At 36.6% G+C, this 26,836-nt stretch overlaps 1 protein-coding gene across 4 annotated transcripts in view; it reads left to right on the top strand.

Moving 5' to 3' along the window:
• LOC131237419 (uncharacterized) overlaps positions 1-26,836 on the top strand; it is a 148,432-nt gene that overhangs the window by 72,423 nt on the left and 49,173 nt on the right. For all 4 annotated transcript variants that reach the window (XM_058235164.1, XM_058235165.1, XM_058235167.1 and 1 more), the window contains 2 exons: positions 20,813-20,920; positions 23,080-23,180. In XM_058235164.1, the coding sequence (XP_058091147.1) occupies positions 20,813-20,920; positions 23,080-23,180 (209 nt within the window). The remainder of the gene's footprint in view (positions 1-20,812; positions 20,921-23,079; positions 23,181-26,836) is intronic.

Raw genomic sequence — 26,836 nt, 5'->3', positions numbered from 1 at the left:
AAATATTGCTAACATATTAGCAATGTTTCAACATGTATACTATTGATATTTCAAATTATTGCCAAAATATTGCTCTTATCACTAGTATAAAAGTTCCCAAAGTCGCTTGTAGCGATGATAATATCGCCCTTCCTAGCGACAATGTGCATGCATAAATATGTAAACAAATCCTAGAAAAAATGAATTTCCACACTTTAGCTTCATTCTTTGTGGATTGAATCTCTTCCATATCAGGGGAAGATTGTGAAGGGGGAAACTATGGAAATACTATGAAAATAAGAAAAAAATCCAAAAGAAATAGAAAAATTATTTTTATTTGAATTTTTTTGGGGTTTTGGCTGGGGAGTGGATTTCTACCACTCTTCTCCCATTTTTGTGAATCAAATTCCTATTTTTTGTTTTAGGGTGGGGGGATCGAGAAGGGGGAAAATGTGCGTAAATATTGCGAAAATAAGGAAAATAATATAAGAAATTTGATTTTATTTTTTTGAAATTTTTTTGGTGATCTAATTAAGGGTTGGACTTCGATCACTCTTTGGTTTTTGTGAATCAAATCCCTAATTTTTGGGGGGAAAATTGAGAAAGGAAAAAGGTGCATAAATACTGGAAAAATCAGAAAAAATTCAAAAAGAAGGAACTTTGGTTTGTTTTAGATTTTTTTTTTTTTTTTTGGGATATAGTTGCCGATTGTATTTCAACTATTCTTCTTTTTGTAAATTTTTTAATTTATTTAAAATTTAAAAATATAAAAAACTAATTTATTAAAAAAACAATGATATTGTTTCATGAAAAACACATTCATTTTTTCTATTTTTGGATGAATGCTGAAGAGGGATGTGTTGCAATTTTTAATTAAAAATGATTATTTTTTGGAGCTTTAAAAAGTATGATTTTTTTTTTTTTCTCTGTCTACTAAGCATTTATTTTATTTTGTAATTATATATGCAATGTATGGATGGATGTTTGATATATGTATGTGTGAATATGTGCATGATGGATGGATGAATGTATGTGTTATGGACCGTGCTGTCAAAATCCTACGATTCATGATTTGCGATTTGAGTCGAATCTCAAGCAAAATGATTTGAATCCCTCCTTTGAATCCCTTTTCACATGAATCCTACGATTTTATGATCTGAATCTTACGATTTACGATTCAAATTATACTTGTTTTCTTCTATTTTAAGCTTTACTCAACTTAAATTGGGCTTTAAGAATCATTTAGAGAAAACCTTTAAAGCAAAAAAAAGGAACCGTTTAGAAAAAGGTAAATTATTTTCTTTTGTTCTTTATAAGAGATTAAATGATATATATTCTCTTCAGTGATTTAATCCTTGAGCTTTATTTATTTATTTATTTAGTTATGATTTCTTATTTCTTAACTGGTCGAAACGCCGAATTGATGTATGACTTATCTAGAATGTTTTTATGGACTGTTACAATCATGTTGACTTTTGTATTGTGGAATGATAGTTAGAAATCCAAGTATCTTTTTTTGTCGATCTACGAAATCAAACGCCACTTTTCCAATGCAATTCTACATTTAGGAAAAGTAATAAGAACATAAATTATTAAAGGATCCTTGTATGTTTTTTAAGGAAAAGTACTTGGAGGACAAAAGAAAAAGAAAAGAAAAGAAAGGAAGGATAAGAATCATTTAATTTTTAGGTATTTCCATGTCATGATAGTGTTAAAGTTTTTAAATTTTCCGATTTATTTATATTTTTCATATTTTTAATAAAATTACAAAAAATCTTACAATTTACAATACGATTTGCGATTTGATATGATTTGCGATACGATAACGATTTTGATAACATTGTTTAGGGATGGATGGATGGATGTGTTGTGCATGTATGGTTGGATCATGGATGCATGCAGTGTTTGAATTGTCAGTATCGCTACAAGTTTCGCTGGCCAAAGATAAAGATAAAATATCGTTATCGTCGATAATATCACTGATAACCGGAAATGCGGGGAAACTTAGGAAAAATGGTGGATTTTTTTAGTGAAACCTTAGGAAGTGTTTAAATACACATATTGACATATTTCGGAATAAAAAAATTATAAAAAAAAATAGATAATAAGTTTTCATTTAATGGGGCCTAAGCATGTGTTGTTATAATAAATCCAACATTCTAATCCATCCTTCCATCTATCCAATCATCCATCCATCCCATCTATACATCTAACCATCCAACCATCCATCCAACCCATCCAACCATCCCATCCATCCATCAATCCATCCATCCAACCCACCCATCCATTCATCCATCCATCTATCCAATCCAATCCAATCCATCCATCCAACTATCCAATCCAACCATCCCATCCATCCATCCATCCATCAACTCATCCAAATTCTAATGCATCCACCCATCCACCCATCCATCCATCCAACCAACCATTCAATCCATCCATTCATCAACTCATCCAAATTCTAATCCATCCATCCCATCTATACATCCAACTATCCACCCAAACATCCATCTCATCTATACATCCAACCTTCCATCCATCCCATCTACCCATCAATCCAACCATTCATTACATAATCCATACAGATAGGTTTTTTTTAATATTTTTTCATTAAATACATTATTAATTTATATTTTAAAATATTTTTAAATAAATCCAAAAATTAAAAATAAATCATGTAATATTTTATTTTCCTTTAAAATGCCCAATGGATCCTAATGGGTCCCATTAGGCTAGCCCATCCTCATCATGTAATAAATCAGGCCACAATGGGCCCCATTTAAAGAAAGAAAGAAATAGTTTATTTTATCTTAAAAATAGATTTATTTTATTTAAAAAATATAAAAATGGATTTTATATTCAAGCACTTAGAAATTGAACACGTGGCACACAATTGTCAAATTAAATTGTTCAAATTATGGTATCCTGCTTAAGCTATATCATGAATCCAACTTAAGCTTTTTTTAATCATCTAAATATCCAGTTGGTGGACATTTATTCGACAGGTAAAATAAAAAAAAAATCTAATGGTCTTCATTTTTAGCTCATGACCCATCATGATCGGGCAAAATGAATGGACGGGATGGATTTCTGACAAATATCATGGTGGGCCCCATGGCCCCACCTAACTTCCAATGCATTCCTGTGAAAGGCCTTGCTATGCTGCAGAAATGGGAAGCAGATTGCGTGGTGTGCCGCACACCACCAACCTCTATATTGATGTCACCAAGTTTTGTGAGCCCCAATATGATCATTGTTATATCCAAACCGTTAGTCCATTTGTCGAAATATTTTTAGGACTTGAACCAAAAAACGGGACATATCCAAAGCTCATGTGGACCACACCATAGAAAGCAGTAGGGATTGAAGGCCTACCATTGAAAATTTCTTAGGGGTCATAGAAGTTTTGGATAAATCTTATATTTGTTTTTTCCCCTTCATTCAAGTCTACGTGACCTTATGAATAGGTTGGATGGCAATAAACATCATGGTGGCCATAGGTAGGTATCAACGGTGGGAATCAATGTCCTGATTGCTTTATGTGGTGTGGTCCACTTAAGATTTGGATCCATCTCATTTATGAGCTCAAGCTCTAAAATGATCTCGCCAAATGGAAGGATGGTTAGGATATATCAAAAAAATCATGGTGGGGCTCATAGAAATTGGCGGTGTCAACACACCATGGAGGTTGGTGCGTGTGGCACACGATGTAATTCGCTTCTGCTGAACCATCGGCATGGGTGGGATAGAATCTGGCTGTGGATCCCACCTCAATGTATGTGTTGTATATCTACACCGTCCATTTGTTCTGCTAGCTCATTTTAGGACATGAGCTGAAAAATGAAACAGATCCAAATCTCTGCTAGGCCATTGACCGCACTACAAGAAACAATGGTCATTCACCATTAAAAAAATTTTGGGGGCCACGAAAGTTTTGGATCATGCTGATATTTGTGTTTTCCCTTCATCCAGGTCTGTGTGACCTTATGAACAGCTTGGATGCGAAATAAACATTACAGTGGACCCTTTTAAAGTTTTTAATGGTGGGTGTTTAATGACGACTGTTTCTTGTGGTGTAGTCCACCTGAGATCTGGTTATGCTTCATTTTTGGGCATATGCCCTAAAATGACATGGAAAAATGGATGGACGACGTAGATATACAATTCATACATTGAGGTGGGCCCTAGAGAGTCGTTGTGTGTCCTTATTAAAAAAAGGAACCCGACTCTAAAAATCCTCCATAAACAAAGGGAAGCAGAAAACTAAAATCCTCCGTAAGCAAAGGGAAACCGAAACCGTTTTCCTTTTTTAACCCTAAAATCTAGTTTGAAAAATCTTTTACGTTGATTCTCACTGGGAAAATGGATATTTTTTTTACGGAAATCAAGCAAGATTACATAAAACTCGCCAAAATTCTTAAAATTTATTACTGTTAGAAGACTAGTGGGTTCATTTCGTACTTTTGAAGACTGGAGTTGTCAATCCACAATCCAACTACCGAAGATCTTCCAAAACTCCTCGAAAGGTATTTTCTATTTTCTATTATTATTATTATTATTATTATTTTAAAGATTTTCCAGCATTTAAGTTGGACATATGCTTGATTTTATCGCAGACAATCACCAAAAATGTTGAAATTTCGCCATTTTATCGGAAAATCGAAAAAATCGGCAAAATCTCGCCGATATCCAGTAGAGATTCGAAATTTGGGGTTTTCGGTATCGACAAGCCACCGATATCGAAAATATCGGCGATAATTCGATATTATCACCGATAATTTAAACACTGGATGCATGTTTGTATAAATGGACGGATGCATGTATTAGTGTATGCATGCATGGATGGATAGACATGCATGGTTGGATGGATGTATTAGTGTATGCATGTATGCATACATGGATGGATCATGTATGTATGGATGAATGGTTGGGTGGTTGGATGTATGGATGGATGGATAGTTGGATGAATGGATGGATGGATCATGTATGTGTGTATGCATGTATGGATGGATGTATGCATGTTTGTATGCACGGATGGATGGTGCATTAGTGTATGTGTGCATGGATTGATGGATGGATGTGTTAATGTATGTATGAATGTGTGGATGGATGTATTGGCGTATGTATGTATGGATGGAGAGACATGTATGAATGTATGTATGCTTGGATGTATGACTTTTTTTCTTCTTTTAAATTTAAAAGCAACTTTAAGTGATTGTTTATTTCCTAATGATATTATCGGTATGAAATGAACTCATTTTGGTTACCATTGCACTGATTTTTTATGATAACACATGCTTTATTAAATTGAAACTTATTATGCATGGTTCTTTTTGTAATTTTTTGATTCCTAAATACATAAATATGTGTATTTTAGCATCTACTGAAGTTTCACTAAAAAAATAAAATCAATTATTCCATGTTTTCCCAATGTTTCCCTCAAACAATGATATATTTCCGGGTGTCGGCGATATTATCAACTATTTCAATACATGTTTCCGTATACCCTGTCAGTGATACATGTAATGATTCCTATACTACTAACACCTGGTGCACTAAGCATGGTGGGATTAAACTTATGAGTGAGACCATTAAACGTTGGGAGAGAGTACTCTAGCAAAGACTAATGCATGAGATGAATTTATCAGAAAATCAGATTGCTTTCATGCTAGGGAGGTCTACCATTGAAGCTATTACTACTAACACTCGGTGCACTAAGCATGGTGGGATTAAACTTATGAGCCGTACCATGAAACTTTGGGAGAGTAATCGTGCAAAGACTAATGCATGAGATGAATTTATCAGAAAATTAGTTTGCTTTCACGCTAGGGAGGTCTACCATTGAAGCTATTTTCCTTCTTAGACAATCGACGGAGAAATACAAGGAGATGAGGATCTCCACATGCCCTTTATTGACTTATAGAAAGCTTATGATACCTTGAAGAGTTAATTTGGTGGGTGTTGGGAAAGAAAGGAGTTTCAAGAGGATTTGTTGACATGATTAAGGATGTATATGAAGGAGCTAACAAATGTGAGGAACACTAGCGTAGAGACAAGTGAATTAGGGAGGTCTACCATTGAAGCTATTTCCCTTCTTAGACAATCGATGGAGAAATATAAGGAGAGGAGTATATCCACATGCCCTTTATTGACTTATAGAAAGCTTATGATACCTTGAAGACTTAATTTGGTGGGTGTTGGGAAAGAAAGGAGTTTCAAGAGGATATGTTGACGTGATTAAGGATGTTTATGAAGGAGCTAACAAATGTGAGGAACACTAGTGTAGAGACAAGTGAGTTCCCAATTACTGTAGGGTGTAGGCTTACACTAAGGGTTGACTTTCAACCCATACCTTTCACATTGGTCATTGATGACTTATCGAGGCATTTGGAGGAAGATATCCATAGTGTATGTTGTTTGCAAATGGCATAATTTTGATTGACAAGACGAGACATGATGTAATTACAAAGTTTGATTTGTGGAGGGTTACTTTAGAATATAAAGGATTTAAAATTAGTCAGACTAAAACAGAGTATATGGGGTGCAATTTTAGTACATTAGGAGTGGAAATGAGGAATTAGTTAAGATTGCTGACCAAGAAGTTTCCCAAAATGACCACTTTCAATATCTTGGGTCGATAATTCATGAGTGGAGAGATTGAGAATGATGTTTCACATAGAATTCGAACTGGGTGGAAGAAATAGAGATGTACTTCTGTAGTTTTAGGTGATCCTTATGTATCAGTCAAACTAGAAAGGGAAATTTCTATAGAAATAGCCATGCTTTATGTGACAAAATGTTGGGCAGTTAAGGAACAAAACAACATGTTCATAGCATGAGTGTAGCTCAAATGAGGATGCTGAGATGGATGAGTGGGAAGATGAGGAAGTATACAATTAGAAATGAAGGCATTCGAGGGAACTCAGGAGTGGCACCAATAGGTAATAAGGTACAGGAAAGTAGACTTGAATGGTTTTGTCATGGGTAACAGAGACTAACAACTGCATTGGTAAGGAGTTTGTACAAGTTGAAGGCTCTAAAATGGCATGAGGAAGGGGCCTAAAAGGACGTGGGTGGTGGTAGTAGAAAAAAGATTTGATGACTAACAGTCTAATAGAAGTTATGGTCCTTGATGGAGTGGAATGGTGGAACGAGATTCATGTAGCCAGCCCTAATTAATTGGGATAAGGCTTTGATGATGATGATGATGTTGCTGTATGCCATCTTGTAGTGCATGTGGAAAGATAGGAATGGGATGGTTTTTAGCTACAAAAATTCTTAGGTAGAGATTAAAAGAAGTTTTTCTTCAATTATTGATTGGGTAATGGTGAGTGTGGAATTTCATATTGTTTTGGGAGCAAGGTTTTTCCATAATTGGAGAAATGCAATGAATGATAGGGTGGTGAGAGCCTAGTCCTCATAATGGCCTCTTTAAGGATCCGGGCTATTATATATTTTCACTATTTCATAACTTATGTTTCTTTGAAGATTTTGTTGTATTTTTCTTTATGTTTATGGGGGATGCTATCGTCATCATAATCATCATCATCTAAGTCTTATCCCAATTAATTGGGTTGGCTACATGACCTTGTTTTGCCATTACACTATATTAGTGATGAGGACATCACATCACGTACACCCTTACGTACGTATTAGAGGAGGAGGCGGGCCGCGCCGATTTCCCTATGGCTAGACGAGTACTTGTGATCATGTTGAAGACCCCATGTGCATGTGCGGGCATCTGGAAGACCCCACACTGGGAAGATGCACATGGGTTGCTTTATGGAGTGATCCAGACCGTTGGATCAGAGGGACGCGACGATCGGGCAATCGGATCGCATGGATCACATGATCAGGCCATTGATCGTTGATCGTCCACATCAGTTTTAGACTTGATCATATTTTAGGATTTAGTTTTTGATTATTTTATATTTGGACATATTATGAGTGTTTTAGTTTATTTTATTTATACTAGGGCTATTTTCGTTAAAATTCACAACACGGGGATTTTTGTAATGTTTGAAACTTCTTAGATCTATAAAAAGAGGGGGGCGTGCGACCTCTCCTCCATTGAATTTCGTGATAAAAAAGAGAAACTTTTGCTTTCTTTACCCATCTTCATGCAATTTGAAGATACTTCCATGCGATTTGGAAGGAAGATTGGTGCGAGGCTAATATTCATCAACGGAGGTGCGAGGTCTCCATCTATTCCCTCACCATCTTCTCTTTTCTTCTCCATCCAGATATTTTCTTCAAGTTCTTCATTCTCCCCATCACAGATCTTCGACTTATCCTAAACCCAACCTTCCCATACCCATCCACAATCCAAACCCTAACCCTAAACCTAAAATTTCCAAATTTTCTACTTTCACAAATTACCCAATCCCTAATTTTCACCCTATGCTAATTGGATGTCCTTACATCCGTTAGATCCTAGTTTCTTTTTTATTTAATGATCTTGTGTTACGATGTTGGTAGCTTAGGTCAGGATTGTGCATGATTTTCTTTTGATTTTCATGATATTTGTGATGAATATAGCAATGTTTGTGTTTTTTGTTAAATATCTTAATTCGGTTATTTGATCTCACATGCTATTTAGTTCATGCATTGGTCCTGCATCAATTAAGGCAATGGTATGCCAAAACGGTTACGTAACAACCGTCGGCTGTAACAGTAACAGTGGCAACCATTATGTGTTACGAGGCTGAAATGGCTGTTGTAGGAAAAAAGTCCCATAATGGGGGTCGAAACAGAGTTTTTGCAAAAAAAAAAAAAAAAAAAAAAAAAAAAAAAAAAGAACAAGAAAAAAAAAAGAAAAAGAAAAAAAGAAAAAAAGACGGCTGTATTGTAACGGTAACAGTGATGGTCGTTACGACCACTGTTACTATTATGGGATACTTGATCAAGGGCCATGATGTGCCTTAACATGAGTTTTGAATGTCATATTTTTGAGATTCATGATGGAAGTTATGGCATAAGTTTGACGTTGGCTGCTAACCTGATGCAACCCTCCTTTATCCGGACTTGGAACCGTCAACAAGAGCACAAAAGTCCCATATGCGCAATGTAATAGGCTATTACATAAATTGATTACAATCAACCACTATCTAATAAGTAGGCTGATTAGAATCAATGAGGTAGCTTTTCCTCTAGCCATAGAGGGAGTGGCCGACTTATCAATGATATTGATTACAGTGAAAGCTTCTCTTCTATGGCCAAGTTGAATTCCATTTGCGTAATACTGTTTGTAGTTGTTAATCATGACTAGCCCCTCCAACTTGACGTAAAAATGCCTTCCTTCATGGTGATCTTATAGAGGAAGTTTATATGGAGCAATCTCTTGGATTTGTTGATGTGTAAATTGTGGAAGGCAATTTATGGGTGAAAATAGTTTCCATGTGCATGGTTTGACAAGTTCAACAAGATTGTATTAAACTATGGCTTTGTTCGCTATCATGTTAATCATTTCATTTCTATATGAAAAGGTGTCTTAGGTGTCATTGTGCTTGTAGTATATGTGGATTGTATTATTGTTATTGGAAGTGACAACAAGGGGATTGAAGAACTAAAGAAGTATCTTCAACAACATCTTCTCACAAAAGATTTGGGTCATCTTTGATACTTGGTGCAGAAGTAGCCAATTTCAAAGGAGTTAATCTTTCTCAATGGAAATATGTTATTGATTTATTCATGGAAACAAGTCATCTTGGGACTAAGCCAGTTGACACTCCAATGGATCATAATCACAAGCTTGTGAGTGATCAATGAGATGCAGTGGAGGATCCAAGGAGGTACAAAAGCTTGATTGGAAAACTTATTTACTTAACTATCATTTGATAAGACATCCTATGCAGTGAGCGTGACAAGCTAATTCATGAGTTCTCCAAGAGTATCTCACATGGAAGCGACTATTCGAATTGTCTTACCACAAAGGAGCACCAGGTCAAGGAATTTTTTATGAATAGAATGGTCGTCTTTTGGTCACAGGATATTCGGATGCAGACTAGGCAAGTTCCTTAGCAAATAGATGATTCACCACTGGATAATGTACATTACATTTGTAGGAGGAAATTCAGTCACATGGAAGAGCAATAAGCACAATGTGGTGGCCCGATCGAGTGCCAAAGTAGAGAACAGAGCAAGGGCTAATGCCTTTTGTGAGTTAATGTGGATTAAGAAATTATTGCAAGAAATGGGATTTGCAGTGCACCTACCCATGGGCTGCATATCAAGTATAAACTAAGGGCTAAATGTTATAATCTCAACCATTCAATCTTAACTTAAAGGAAAATGGATTAAAATACCAATATCTGCTTAAGTAAGATATAAACAAAGTAAAATACACCATAATTTGTCCAAAAGTAACATAAAATTTGTTACTCAGGGTACATGCCACGAAAAGACCATTTTATGGACCCAAAGTGTGTCAAAGGTGCCACTGTGCGGTCCATTGATGGATCTTTGGATTTGGCCTATTTTGGAAGATATTTGGGCCCCTTTCTACACTCTAATCCATTCGAAAACTCCTAAGCAAGTATATTAGCCCGATTCATCAGATGTCCTCATCAACCTCTTCAGGTTGGGTAGGACTCGGCTTTGAGCCTGATCTGTTGCTTGTTGCCCTATATGGTGTGAGATCAACAACATTGAACACATTAGAAGTGTTCATTCTTGGTGTTAGTTCAATGTGATAGGCGTTGTCGTGAATCCGCTTCCAGATCTTGCATGGGCCAATTTTTTATGCTTAAACTTATTGTACATGTTCACCGCAGATCTTTATTTCCGTATAAAGACCCATGTTAGATCTCCCTCTTCGGAAACACCTTTTGACGTCGTCTATTTGAAGCTCGCTTGTAACTAGCGTTGCTTGCTAACTTGTTCGTGCACCTGTCAAATCTACATCGTCAATTCATCAAATATGTTTAGGTACCTTAGTTATGCTAGATACCAGCTTAAGATCAACCACGTTTGAAGGGTTAGCACCATAGACCACTTCAAACTAGCTCCTCTGAGTAGTTCAGTTCTATGCCTAGTTATATGCAAACTCTACATGTGGCAAAGTTAGGTCTCACTGCTTTGGCTTGTCCTATACCAATGTGCGCAACAAGTTGCCCAAACTCTAGTTTACTACCTTAGCCCGCCATTGGTTTGAGGATGATAGACACTACTGAAGCATAAAGGAGTACCCAATTATTTTCATAATGTTCGCCGAAATAGACTGACACGCTTGCTATCATGGTTCAAAGTAATACTCTTTGGCAACCCATGCAGCTTCACTACTTGAAAAGATAGCCTTGCAATGTAGTTTGCATCGCTAGTTTTCTTGTAGGGAACAAAGTGTGCCATTTTAGAAAAATGATCCATAGTAACAAAAATAGAATCGTTACCACACTATGTATGCGGCAACCTCTATGAAATCCATGCTCACGTCCAGCCATGGTACCCGAGGAATAGGTAATGGCGTAAGATCCCCATTTTGCATTAACGCTTCATGATGGGAGAACAATCCAAACTTGCATTGCACCAAGTAGTGTCTCTAATGACGGAGGGCATGTACAATCGCATAGAACTCTGCCTCATATGTAGAGTATCACACCTTTGGACTACTTAGCTTATCATGATAAAAAGCTATGGGCTGGCCATCTTGGCCGAGTACTACCCTGATGCCAATGTAGGACGTGCCACAATCTCCTTGGAACACCTTATCAAAGTATGGCAAAGTTAAAGTAGGTGCTTTTTTCAACTTGTCCATTCTTTAAGCAATCCATCAAAGGAGCTACTAATGTACTAAAGTTCATAACGAATCGGTGATAAACAGTTGCCAATCCAAGGAAACTCCGCTCATCATGAATTGTCTTAGGCGTGAGCTATTCTTGCAAGCCTACACCTTCTCCCGATCCACATTAATACCATATGCACTCACCACATAGCCAAGGAAGCGGATCTGTCCCAAAAATACATTTTTTTTTTTTAATTTTTTGGATTAGTACATAACTACTACTGTCTCAAAGTGTCCACACTCCGTATATGATGTATATGGATGCATATATCCAGACTGTAGATTAGGATTTCATCAAAATTTACCACTACAAACTTTCCAATGTAGGGCCGTTGCACTTGGTTCATCACTATAATAAATGTGCTGGTGCATTAGAGAGACCAAATGTCATCACCAACGTTTGTACAAACCCTCCCGCTTCTTGAATGCAATCTTCCACTCATCACCCTGGCCGAACCAAATCTGATGATATTCGCTTTGTATGTCTATTTTAGAAAAAAAATTCTCCCCTGTAAGCATATCCAACGCATCATCCAATCGGGATATGGGAAATAGATTTTTTATAGTGATCTTGTTGATTGCCCTACTATCAATGCACATCCTCCATGTGCCATTGTTTTTAGGAGCTAGTAGAACCAAGACTGCATTTGTGCTCATACTCTCTCTATTGTACCCCTTTTCTATTAGCTCAATGACTTGTTGTTTGAATTCATCAGGCTCTTTCGTGTTCATTTGGTAGGCTACCTGATTGGGTTAACTCAACCACAACGCTAAGTCAATGCAATATTGGATATCCCTCATCAGTGGTAATCTTGGTGGTAGCTCATCCGAGATTACAACTTTGTATTCACTAATGAGGTCTTCCATTGGTTTACTCAGAATGGGTGGTAGCACTACCATTGTTCAACATATAAACCACATCACGGCCCATCTTCTCTAGAAACCTTGCGCAAAATAGAAGATTAACATCCCCCGTGGTTGTGGGTTTCTCTTCAATTCTCTCTCTCTCTCTCTCTCTCTCTCTCTCTCTCTCATGGGTTTCAAAACAATTTTCTCATTATCTTTCATGAAAGCGTATGTATTTTTCCACCCATCATGAATGATCCGCTGACTGTATTGCCATGGTTTGCACAACAATATGTTGTACATGTCCATCCCTTAGACTACGTCACACCACACATTGTCATGATGGGTCTTACCAATAGCAAATGCAAACAGTGATGGGAAACTTTTTCCTCATTATCTTATTTAAACCAAGCAAGTCTGTAGGGAACTGAACGCCTCTAGGTCTTCAGCTGGAGCTTTTTCTACTTCTTCCATGATGGTGTTTTGACAACTACCCCATCGACGTTCACTCAATAAACTTTTTGGTTCACTGTATAGCTCGTGTAGATGATATCAGTCCCAACCAATCATCTTCTTTAGGCAACTTTGGTGCAAAAAGGGCTTTTCGAATTTCCAACGTCTTTGGGCCATCACTATATATCTCGTCGTCTCTACTGTCATTATCATACTCCGCATCACACGTTTCCTCCATGCTATCACCCTCACTGCCACTTGACTGTTCCTTCATTACTGTTTTGGAACTACCGGCCAAATTGATTTGTCGATTCCTACATTCAGAGGAAATACGTGCAACTTTGTTGCATTTATTGGACCGAATGTTGTTTTGAGCTGTTTGTCTGGTTGCCCCATCGTTCGGGAATTGTGACCCAGATGCTAGTGGCATTTTTGTCCTAGCTTGAGCCCCTTGCTGCCCTGAATACCATTGGATCAGTTAGAAGCGTCCATGTGACCATACTTAGCCTTATTCCTCTTTTCAACCACGGAGGCTTGCCTATATGCTTTTGCAACTATAAACACTAGTTGAACCCTCAATTGATCCGCAATAATGGATCACAACACATCCACAAAATGTGTGATCAGTTGATCCTCAGTCTCGGACAAATTATTCTGAGCCACTAGATAATGGAATTCTTTTGCGTACTCCTCTACGGGGATATGTTGTAATCACTGGAAGAGAGACTGCATGTAGTCTATGGGTAAAAAGGCCTCTTTCATGAGAGACTTAATCTTCTCCCATGTTTTCACCTTTGACTTTCCGTGCCTTTCTTAGGTGGCCTTAACCCCTTGCCATTACATTGAAGGTCCACCTTTAAACGTCATGGCAATTATTATTATTATTATTATTTTTTGCTTCTTCCACATCATTGTAAACTTGTAATATTGCATCAATCCAATCCAGAAAATTATTCCCACATTTTCTACCATGATATTTAGAAATTCTACCTTCGCTTCCAACTCCTTCGATCGTAATGATCCCTCCTTCCCACTTGTCATGGCTCACAAATGGAGCCGCACGATGGAAATCGTTAATATCACTTCCACTTGATTCATCATCATCATTTTCTTGAATCGGTAGTTCATTTCTCATTAATCGCGTTGTGAGTTCTTGGGAGATGGTCTGCATTTGCCTTTCTAACATGGCAAATGTCTCTTCTACTAGATCCGTGTCTTGCACATCCATTCCTCATGCACCATGACCTCTATCTCTACACGACATGATTATAGAATAAGAAACTCACGCAAGAACGAAACATTGGGGGAAGCGGAAGATCTGGCACTAAATTTGGTGTAGCTAATGAATAAGATTCATCGACTACATAGTTATGTCAAATGCTAGCACCAAATTACACTGCGAAATGCTCCCGATCTGAGAATAGAGATTCTTCAACTTGATAGAAAGGTACGCAAAACCAACAAATAATCAAAGCTCTCACCTAGTTTGATGGCCTAAATCACATGCCCCACTTTTCTAAACTTGCACTTGTACAAACCCTTGGAAGACGTCTTGTTGATAGGGAAAAAAGTCCTAAAAGCTATGGACAATTATTCATGATTGAGTTTTTATATGGAGAAAGCAAAAGAGAAGCCCTAATACTAATATGGGCTGCACATCAAGCATAAACAAATGACTGTATGTTATAATCTCAGTCCTACAATCTTAACTTAAATGAGAAGGACTAAAATACCCATATCTACTTAAGTGAGACAAACAAAGCAAAATAAACCAGAATGCATCCAAAACTAACATAAAATTCGTAATTTAAGGTGAATGCTACCAAAAGACTCTTCTGTGGACCGAAAAGTGTGCCATTGTGTGGTGTCGATGGATCCATGGATTTGGCCCATTATGGAAGAGATTTGGGACCCATTTCATGTGCTAATCCATTTTAAAACTCTTCAACAAGTACATCAACTTGATCCATTAGCATTTGGTTGTTCATGTTCTCGTCACATAAAACTTTTACTAACATTTACTCCAATGCTCAAAACCTTCTATGAAATTGAAGAATGCCGGAGATTGGAAGCCCAGTTAGAAGTTTATTGGAAAAAAAATAATTTAAACTGTTTACATAAAGTTTATGTAGCCTTGTAGAAATGTGGTGTGGTACCGGGTCACCTTGTTTCGAATCGGTCCTCTAATTGTTCTTGGAATGACTAGATACGAATCCATTCACATGGATCGAGAGAAGCTATCAACACGCATTCCTTAATTCACCTGACCCACCTTGCCGTAAAGCCATTTTTGGAAAGGGAAAATGTAAGGATCTCTGAATCGGTCATATACTTTTTCATATAATTTTTTGACAAGATGCCATCCTTTCTTGGTCTTTCTCGAGAATCAACCAAGGTATTCGATAAAGGTAATGGTAGCTGTAACAGCCTGCCTTATGGCATTACAATACGGGCCTTGATGGCCGTTACGACCTGTAACAGCCAAAATTTTGCTTTTAAAGGAAGAAAGTGTATTGGCCCTATCGCCCATCACAACCTTGTATTGGCCTGTCATAGGTCTCTCTCTCTCTCTCTCTCTCTCTCTCTCTCTCTCTCTCTCTCTTCCAAGAATAGGAATTACAACCTGTATCCCGTAATTGCTGCCACTGTTATCATTACATAACGGCTGTTACATAACTGTTTTTTAATATCATCGAAGCCATACACTAATTTTCCACAAGCAGACAATCCAAATTCGGTGATTCTTAATGAAAATCCCTTGGGGCCAGGAGACAACGAGACTCGTTACACAATTTGCTACAAACAGAATTGATTCCATTTTATAGTTCATTGAGTAAGCTTTGTCAAGAGCCCATTATCATGCAGTTGAAGTAGATTGATTTGTGATCGATTTGTTGAGAAGTTGTATAATTGTGATGGATTAGGGGTATTTTAGTTGTTGTTAATCATCATAATATCCTTGCCCCAATATTCGAGGTTGCTTCCTCATGAGCGCGTGGCAAAAGTTCAATGACCCGTTTACCTTCCAGATGTAAACCCTCCTTTACCTGGGCTAGGGACTGGCTAATGCATTGCCATTATGCATAGTTATGAAATATATCTACAATTGAGTGGGATAAGGCTTCAATGACTTACCACTACCATCATCATCATTGTCGTTGACACTGATTGTCATCGTCGATGGTTAATGGATCGGGGTTTCTTCTTCTTCTTCTTCTTCTTCTTCTTCTTCCTTTTTTTTTTTTGTGTGTGTGTGTGTGTGTGTGTGTGTGTGGGTGGGTGGTTGAACAAATAATTGAAGTCTTCTATTATAGGAGATAATACAATAGAGGTGGAAGAATTTTAAAGTGGAGCCATCTCTCCACAAGACGAGTGGCTAGGTGATGCAAGGTATTCAATAATGCTAGTGGTAGCTGTTATGGCCAGCCTTATGGCCGTTATAATATGGGCTGTAACAGCCGTTATGGCCTCCGTAATGGCTGCTACAGCTTTATAATGGTCAAGGAAGAGAATTTATCAGCCCTGTATCGGCCCGTAATGGCAGTTATAGGGCTGTTACGGGCCCTTTTGTTTTTTTTAGAATGACCGTTACAGCCCCCTATTGCATAACGGCTCCCACCGTCACCATTATGTAATGGCTGTTACAGCCGTTATGTTAATGTTTTTGAATACCATAAGGTGATATGTTGGTCAAGTACACCCATATACTAGCACTAGGATGGATATCTAATGTTTTAAAATAAAACCCCATGATACAATACTGTATGTTATTATTTTTACAGTTTATCCAACTACATATTTGACCGTTAACTGCTTTTGTTTTCCACTGTCACTTTAATGGCTGCAGATCTGGTCAATATGTCTAATAGGATTGTATTTTTAGACAAACCATCAATGCTAGGGCCTTGCATGTGGGCTGATGTGATTTGCACATCACCCTGCCATGTGTCCTGTAAAGAGATAGCTCTACCATATTATGGTTCTTCTAGCTCCACCATTTCATTTCCCTTCTATTACTAAGATACTTGTTGCTTTGGGGAGTTGTTCCTCCATTCTTTGTGTCAGGTGTGATGTTCAAAACCAGTTGTTTTCATGCCAACTGTATCAAAGTACAAATGATGAATCTGTGTTTTAATGTGTTTTAGTGAATGATAGACCTCTAGCTTTAATTTCCCAAAACTATATTGCGTGTTAATTTCTAATGCCCGGGTATCTGCACAGGCATGGACTAATGGTGTCAAGAGGATGCAATATTGATATGACATTGGATACAGCAAGATATGCCATGGCTGTGAACTCGATTGTTGCCATATCCTATTGTTTCATTAAGATTTGGTATAACATATCCTCACAATCGACAATCTTGGTAAGAGGATTATGGTTCCTCCGAACGTCCGTCTGCTCTATTTGCGTGATGCGGAAATGGTTAATCACTTCTTTCTTCATTGTTCTTTTTCCAGAGAGGTGTGGTCTCTTTTTTTTTTTTTTCCAACTTTTTGGGGTTTCATGGGTGCTCCGAGGCTCGATAGACATTTTTGTCCTTTCATGGCATCGAGGGGGTTTAGGGAAACCAGAGAAAAGGATTTGGAGAATGAGCTCTCTAGCAGTTTTGTGGGCTTTATGGTTAGAACGAAACAGGCGTGTTTAAGAACAAGAGTGAGAGAGGGTTCTTAGTTTTCAGGAGGGAAAAATCTTTTGTAATGGATTGGTGTTTCTCATTCTTTTGTATTTTTTGGCTGTGGCCTTCTAATGAAATTATCATCTTTCAAAAAAATAAAAATAAATCTATAACCTTTTGTATACTTGATTTTTGTATTCTATTGTAAATATGATGTAAAATGTAGTCAAGCACAGTGTTCAAATTATCTCCGATATTATCGAAATATCTCCGATATTATCTTTATCTCTAGCTCAGCGATACCGATAACACTGGCAGCGATACCGATAATGTAGTACTGGAAATTCCAAGTATTAGCAATATCGCTAAGTATCACCAACGTATCAATATCGCTAATGTAATCGTTAATATTTTCAACTATGTAAATTTTAGGTGTTGCTTGTATTGCCAATGCATTAATATCGCCAATGTATTACCAATATTTTCGACTATGTAAATTCTAGGTAATGCTTGTATCATAAGTGTATCAACGATATTTCAATAATATCACTAACGTATTGATATAATCAAAATTTTGTTTATTAGGAAAAAAAAGATTATTTCAATTTTTTTCATGGGCACATGGTTGTTTGTAGTGTTCAATTTATCATCAATAATATTGATAATATCTCGATATTATTGATATCGCAACATACGAGATATTGAGACCACAATCTTTTGTTTCCTTTCCAATTGTTGATGATTTCTTGGTGAAATATCATGTGTTGTTGATATTTTGCAATATCGATGGATGTTTGGATGGAAAGTTGGATAGTTAAATAGGCCAGAGGGGATGGTTAGACTGATTTCTTCCAACAATACATGCTTTTAAGGCCCCATTAAATGGAAACTTGTTCTGTATGCAATCTTTTTGCAAATTTTTTTTTTCTAAATATGCAAATATGTACATTTTAACATCTCCTAAAGTTTCACTAAAAATTCCACCGTTTTCCCCATGTTTCCCCGCATTTCTAGTTATCAACGATATTATCGACGATATCGATATTATTTCCGTATCCCTGGCCAGCGAAACTTGTAGCGATACCAATACTTCGAACACTGGTCAAGCAATATGCTGACCCCAATTATTTGAGCTAAGGCTGACATGATGATGATATAATCATGCAATATGGAATAATAAAGAGATGAATCCTATGTTTCCTTCTTTATTTGAACATTTGGGACCTTAATTATTTTCTTTCTCATGTTTAAAATAGTATGAATAATAACAGCATCTCCATATATTGGAAGGAGGCCTGTACCTCTATCTATATACAAATCTTTTGGAAATTCATGAGTCACACACAGTGTTTCCATATTTGTATTCACATTCGTTTCCATATCAGGGTATCTTGCAAGGAGTTGATGGTCAATCAGGGCTTTGATCTGGGGTTGCTTGGAATATTGTGTTTAGAAGAACTCCAAAAGACCACGAAAGCTTATGAGAATGTTGGCCATGTTCGGGGGAATGACTCTAGAATTTCAATCGACCTCAAGGTTTTGTGCCGAATTTTTCTTTGATGTTTTGTCTAGGAGGGTGTTCGTCTTTTTGTGTGGGTGATTGGTGTACGTTGTCCCTCCACTAGTTGGATTGATCGCTTGGATGGCTGGGCCAGATGAGATCTTAACTTAGATTGCCTCCAACACGAGGAGCAGAGTGTTTGGAGCACTTGTTACATGTGTCAAAGGGAGGTGGAATCAGTGCATTGTCTTTCAATCCTTTGTAAAACATCTCTGAGAATTTGGGTGTGTTTCATTAAACTTTTCGAGACTTGGCACTTCCAAGATACACTTGTTGAGGTTTTTGGATGTTGGGTTCATGTTCCTGTATGATAAGAGGAAAAAACTTGTGGCATTTGTTCCCTTCTGCATCGGAAATTTGGAAAGAAGGAAATGGTTTTATTTTTGTTAGTACTGAGAACTTGGTGGAGAAAATGGGATCCAAGTTGAGATGATTTTAAGGGGGTATCTTCTTTGGATATTCTTGACCATCAATCCACTGTGGTCAGTAAATATCTAGCCTACTTAGAAGTGCTATCCAGTGGGATATTGGAAACTTAATTTTAATGGCTCTTCTCATCAAAATCCAGGGCTTTGTGTTATTGGCAGCATCCTTTGAGAGAAGGCAAATGAACAATGTATTTGATCTTCTCCAGACTAGCTTTCTGGGGAGAAACGTAGAGGAAGTTTCAGAATCTTTGCTAAATAAAAAACTATTTGGGCATTTGATCATGGAAGGAATTCCTCGAATGTTATTGCTTGGGTTTCCAGCTAGCATTCTGAGAGTAGAATTATCTTTTATTTTCAGTGCATCAGGGTAAGCAATTTTTTTATCCATGTTGGTAGGAGGCAAATGATGTTGCTGATTTTTAGCTCAAGAGGTTGTTAGCTGTCAAGCTATTTGCATAGGGAATTTGTTCCAAATCACTGGATGCATTTTGTTGTTGCCTTCTGGTAAAATGTCATTACCTTGTAACAAAAATTTGGTGTCTTGGAGTCTTCCATGTCCACCGTTTATTGCTAGTTGAGTATCTAGTAGAGATTTAAACCCACCTATATTGGATGCCAAAGGTTGATTACTTGCTTAGTTTAGTTAATTTAGTAAAATACTGAAGGAAAGAAATCTTTTGGTTGTGTTTAGTCATTGTTAGAGAGTTATATACAACGTGTCAAAAAGGAAATTGGCATTTTGGCCATATTCTGGTATCTTTTTATATATGCAAATATGGAACAACTAGAAGGCATCTCAAAGAACTTTCTGCATTATATCTCTTTAGGAATATACACCAGAATGGGCAGTGTATATTGGTATTTAACTAGTCAGTCTCTCTCTCTCAAGCCTCTTATTCTTCCCTCTATTTTACTACATTTTGATTCTATTCTTGATAACTTGTTTAATCATGGATAATGAATATGAAGACCCATAATTTGAAGTTCATAGAGTACAAATGTGTAGCCTTATATCGAAATCACTTGCGGTTAAGAAATTTGTTTGGTTGACATTCTTTGAATGTTATCATGTTAGATTCCTTGATTATCTTCGAATGTGTATTATGTTTCTCAGTTGGATTTGTAATTGATTCAGAAATTTTCAACAGGCACAGAACTTGGTGGATTCAAATGCAACCAGACCACTTCCCATCTCCAATGTCAAGCATGTTGGGGAATGATGCCGTCTAGACCTACTATTGGTGTACCCCAAAATTGTAAATGTTGTAGCTGTTTTGCTAGTATTTTTTTTTTTTTTTTTGAACTATACGCAAGGAGTATGCACTGACTTTAGAAACAGACCAGGTCTCATGGTTTTATTTCTTCAGCTTCTCGTTTCTTAGTTGATAGCATGATTCCAGTAGTTGCTTTTGAAATTACAAATGAAATAATTAGTCACTCAAATTTTATTTTTTTTTCAGCATCAGAGCAGAGCAGAAGTTTTGTGAAGTGCTTATTTAGACTGTTACCATGAAAAAAAAAACCCAACTTAGTAATGCATACAGTATCATCTCCTGTGAACTCTTGATTTAAACCCACTGCCTCAAATGTATGTCAGTGTCTTGCTGAATCCAGGCCCAGTGGTTCTATAAGTTTCATCCAATCAATCATCCGCAGGTTTCTTGTTTCTTTGCTCATCCCTCACAGAAATATGGAAGAAAACTAACAAATTTCTTGGATGTTCCCCTTTGAACTGTGATCATCTTTTTCACACACGTACCTCGTTAACCAATATTCAGAAGCGATAGACATGCATAAAGCTGAAACTAAACTAATAGCATCTTATGCATTTATGCTCGTCATGCTTTTTTCTTCCGCACAATAGTAGAAGCAGGTCTTGTATTTCTATCCATTGTGACTTTGTGTTTTGTCTGTCTTTTATTTGGGAAAAACCATGTTGGAGTCTTTTAATGCCCCAACCGGTAGCTAAGATGCCTCACATGACCCCTATATTTTTCTTTAAGAGTCTCGGGCTATTTGTCTCAACCTCCTCTTCAATCTCCTACTCTGCCATTTAACATCCTATTTAAGTTCTAGTTGATAGACCATACCTTTTTTTACTTTGTCAACCTACTGATAAAGTAGAATTTTGAGGTTTGTGAGTCTCATTCGAATCACGTGAGCCCTAATATTTCATTTTTATGTAGGATTGATCGGTCAGAGAAATGTTTTTGTACCAGTATCACACCATGTATGCACCCTTGGGATACATAAATATCATGGGAAACATTGGGAATTATCACATGTATAGCAATCTGAAGGAAACATTGGGGAAACTTTAGGAGTGAAACTTAAGGAGATGTTAAAAGACACATGATTACACACTTGGAGCTTGAACACTACAAAAGAAAATGCATAATAATTTTTCATTGTTTAGGTGACAAAACTATGCACTTTCGGAAATAAGTGATGCAATTATATCCAAAATGAGTGTATATCATTCAAATGTCATACACTAAAGCAATAAAACACAAACATTAGCTCACAAAAGTAAAAAAAGGGACAAAATTATACCTTGGTTACAGATTCACATGGAATCACCCAGCCATGGAGCTTGTCTATTATGTTTGACAAAATATGGGATTGTGTCGAGGAACTATATTCCTTCTAAACCAATCGCATTGTCGTCCTTACGACATAGCAAAGAGGTGGATTGAAGCTTCTCTCTCTTTAAAATCTTTTTAAGGCCGAGGGATTAAATTCAAACTTAGGGGAAAGTACACATTCCAGATGTAGATTTGCCACTCCTGCTTAGTTTAGTTTTTTTTTTTTTCGAGATGATGAAAATTTTATTACAAACGGCCGGAGCCATAAAAAAACAATAGAAAACTATATGACAGCCTGGAGAGGCTTACAACTCAGCCCAGCTTTCTAGGAGCCGAGCAACACCCTTCAAGGCCACAACCTATTCTTTTACATGCATTTTCGCGATTAGAAAAACCTCCACCCGCCCTGCCCGGTTCCTGAAACATCTATTATTCCTTTCCTTCCATAGGAACCAAAGACCTGCCAACAACACAAGCTGCCAAACTTTTCTATCTGCACTTGTCTGCATCCCTTCATGCCACTTCAGGGTGCAGGTTGGACTCATCATCAGCAATGGATAAAAAAGTAGATTTGTGGCATACGTACTTCATTAGAAACCACTACATATATACTTCATCACATTTACACGCTGATTATCTATTTAATTTTTGATGTAACTGAAGTGTTTCTATAAGCTTGAAGCTCCTGTTTGGAACTATTAGGAACCCTATTTTTCCTCATGTCCTTTTGGTTGTGGCCTGATTGGAATTACAATTTTTTTTCCTCCCATGAAACTTTAACCTTAGAATCATTCTATGTATATAATTTTACCCTTTTTCTGATCTTGCAGGTTTAGGATGTGATAGAGTATTTTGTGGGGCTTATTGGCAGGCTCAAGGTGTGGTTGCTAATGATTTTAACATCATTTGCAATCGCGAGACATTCCAACCGGTATGCATTGTTGTTGCTCCAGCTGCTCTTTATGTTCTGTATTGAAAATGGTTTCAGATTTTGATGCATTTCTATTGTTAAGAAACAAAAGGTCTTATATTCTTTATGCATTTCTTATTGGAAACATGAGTCCAGACATGTCCACGTAATGAAGTTAATCAAACCTGTAAACCCTTACCTTCTCACTAGTCATTTCCTTGCAGTTTTGGTTTTGTGGATAAGTATAATAAGTGTTCAAAATATCATTGTCATACATGTATTGGAGATCTGGGATACAGAATCATTTATGGATATCATCGATAATAACATAGATATGGGGAATGTATTGCTGTCTGAGGGAACATTAGGAAAAGGTGAAAATTTTTCAGTGAAACTTCGAGAGATGTTAAATGACACATGATTATAAGAGACTCTAAATATTACATAAAACAGTTACCAATTAATAGGTTTTCATTGTATAAGGCCCAAAATGGAAAAATATTTAATTAAAAAAAAGATTTTAATGCAATAATTTTTAAGAAACAGTGCAATAATTCAGCACGTATAATCCACCAATTTAACACAATCCTAGGCAGAGATCCCCCAAAAAATTTTGAAGAGACGTTTTTTTTTTTGTTATTCTTTAATTTTATGGAATTTTGCAGCTATAAAAGCTAGTATTGTCAATATTATTGATAATATCAGTGTATTGTCATGTTTATCTACGATAGTGTATTTATTTCAAAGGACTCTTTGATATCTCACAATATTTGTATTGTCATGTTTATCTATGATAGTGTATTTATTTCAAAGGACTCTTTGATATCTCACAATATTGAAAATATTGTGTGATATTGGTGATATTATTGATAGTATTGATTGGTACAATGTGCTTTTTTTTTCAAAATATTTTACCCTATATCTGTATTGCTGATCTGCGATATAGATAATATTGGCCATTGATAAAATGAATGACACAAGGAATATTGTGTATAATTGGCAATATAGCTTGGATACCACAAACTCACAATTGTGATGGTCAATATTTTAAATAGCTTACACTATGTTGCATGTAGTTTACGCTATGTACCATGTGGCTTAGCCTTAACACTACGTAGCTCATTAAAATTGCTTATGTTGCATGTAACCTATAGTACATGCTAATTTAAAATACACTATACGCTTGGTAGCTTACACTATTAAGTTATTTTTCATTAAAACAAAAGTCAATTAATGTTTTCAATGATTTGTTACAATTTTATATTTTCAATAAGAATTAGCTAATCTTCTCAGCAATTATTGTAAAATAAAAATTGTAATTGTATTAAACTAGTTTTGTTGCTTTTTATTTATCTTTATGGATAACCTTTGCCCTGTTTTCCAGTTATTTTAGGTTATGTTTGTTTGCACCAGATATCGTGAATTTCATCGTTAGTCAGTTTAATTTTGGTGGAAAATATCATGAAATTTTATGATATTTGGTGCAAGCGCAACCAAGCGCAACCTTAATAGACAATCTAGTAGCAGCATGTAACTTATGCTACAAACTATTTAGCTTATGCCTCATGCTTTAATGGAGTGAACGCTTTGCTACATGCTATTCGCTATCTAAAACACTCACAAATGATTGAGTTCTAGGTAAGGTTCATGTATTGTGTTGTGTCCTGTGATTGAAGTCTTCAAACGGGCAATGAAGACGATATCCTTCATCATCATGATCATCAAATTTCATGTATAAACCCTAAAATTAGCTAGTTTGGTGGAAAAATTTCAATCCTCAAGCCTTTTGTTTTATATGACCTTGGAAGCTGCCTTGTTCTTCCTCTTGCTTTGCTAAAAACCATCCAAGTACCATTTTTGAGCTATCAAAATACACATGGAACCTTCTTTGTTTTGTTTTGCACCTTTTTTAGGGCTACAGTTAACTAATCAATTTTTGGTTCCAAAACTCACTGATTGCTCAAGAAGCCACCTTTTACAGGTGTGACTTAGTTGCATGAGCTTCCACCTAGGTTGGGCTATCTATGGGTACATGATCTGTGGTTACTCATGGTACCTGACCTGATTTAAAGGGGTCCTGGTCCAAACTGACCTGTCAAAAATAAATTTGGGTTTGGATCATCATCTTGAACACTGTTAAATTTGTGTTTTGGTTCACCATAGACTTGGCCAGCTCGATCTGAAATTGGCAACTTTCTTGAGTCGAAGGAAAATTCTTGAAAAAGGAAAATGAAAAGGAAAGATATAGCAGTTTAAAAGAAATTGGAGAGGAGAGGAGAGAGTGGGGAAGTTAACTACAGATGGTGTAGGTGGGGAGAAAGCATTGAAGAGATTTTGGATTTCAAGGAATAAAAAGAGTTTTAGTATGGATGGGAATAGGTGAGAGGGTTAAGAATAGTCTTGTATGTTTTCTTTCTAAAGAATAATGTGGGGTCATTTAAACACCTCGGCCACATCAAGCAGCCTAAATATGACCAACGATGCACATAATATCACAAAAAGAGCAAATAAACACCCCCCAATTGAGATTGAATGAAAACAATTCAAAAAACTTCAAATGAAAAGGTTATGCTACAAGACCCTTGTATAAAGAACAAAACAAATCTCTGAATCCTTCATAGAGTTAATTGATCCTTATTTCCGAGAGTTGCAGATCAAAAAGGTGCATACTACACAATTTTTTTTTCTTCCGGAACTTTCCTCTAGTTCTAAGAAAACACCTAAAAAACTTACCCAAAAAAAAAGAAAAAAATCACATAATTCTTCTAAATCATCCTCTATCAGACCACACTTTTTCCTCCTTTAAATGTCCATATGCCTGCACATTCTTATAGTCGTTGATGTGTGTGTGTGTTAGAGAGAAAGAGAGAGAGAGAGAGAGAGAGAGAGAGAGAGAGAGAGAGAGAGAGAGAGAGAGTCTAGTATAATACTCCCATTTTTTGTCTCATACCTGGAAGGTACTCATCCACAAATATACCGTCATGAATCTAGTATAATACTCCCATTTTTTGTCTCATAGCTGGGAGGTACTCATCCACAAATATGCCGTCATGTTTCATATTTGTGATTCACAATGTTGTTGATAAATATTATCCAAATAATCATTCTATGAATTTTACTTTGTAGTGTTTAAGAACGATAGCTCACAACTGATGATGGATCGCATGGAATGAAGGAGCTAAGACAGTACTGTTAGATGTTTACTTTCCCAATTGTGATGGGATGGATCATCAACCGATTACAGCTTTTTTTTTTTTCCCTTTATTCCTGGTTATATTATAGTTGCACGAATCGTGAAATAGCAATTTATTAGGGTGCGAGAGTGGGAAAGAGCTTGTTTCAAAATGTTAGTAGGTATAAACAACTAGGAGCAGGGAGTGTGAGCGCGAGTCCTAACTGTGATCCAAAGCTGGAGTGGCACTTAGAGGAATTGTGCAACGGAGGGTTATATAACTTTTTTTTTTTTTTTTTTTGCTGCTAATGAACATCTTTCCCAATTCTGTTAGAGTAGATTGGAATATATATTAGGATAATCCCTTATTAAGATGTATATTAAGATCTTCTACAAGTCTCTTGCTTCTATATATTTTCTTCATTGTGAAATATTTTCTTCGTTAAGACGCAACAATATTTTCACTTCTATTTATTCTCTTCATTATGACAACAATATTTTCACC

The sequence above is a fragment of the Magnolia sinica genome, chromosome 2, assembly GCF_029962835.1.
Source record: "Magnolia sinica isolate HGM2019 chromosome 2, MsV1, whole genome shotgun sequence".
Classification (NCBI taxonomy): domain Eukaryota; kingdom Viridiplantae; phylum Streptophyta; class Magnoliopsida; order Magnoliales; family Magnoliaceae; genus Magnolia; species Magnolia sinica.
Note: the sequence above shows the minus strand (reverse complement) of the source record. Positions and strands in the feature narration are given on the sequence as shown.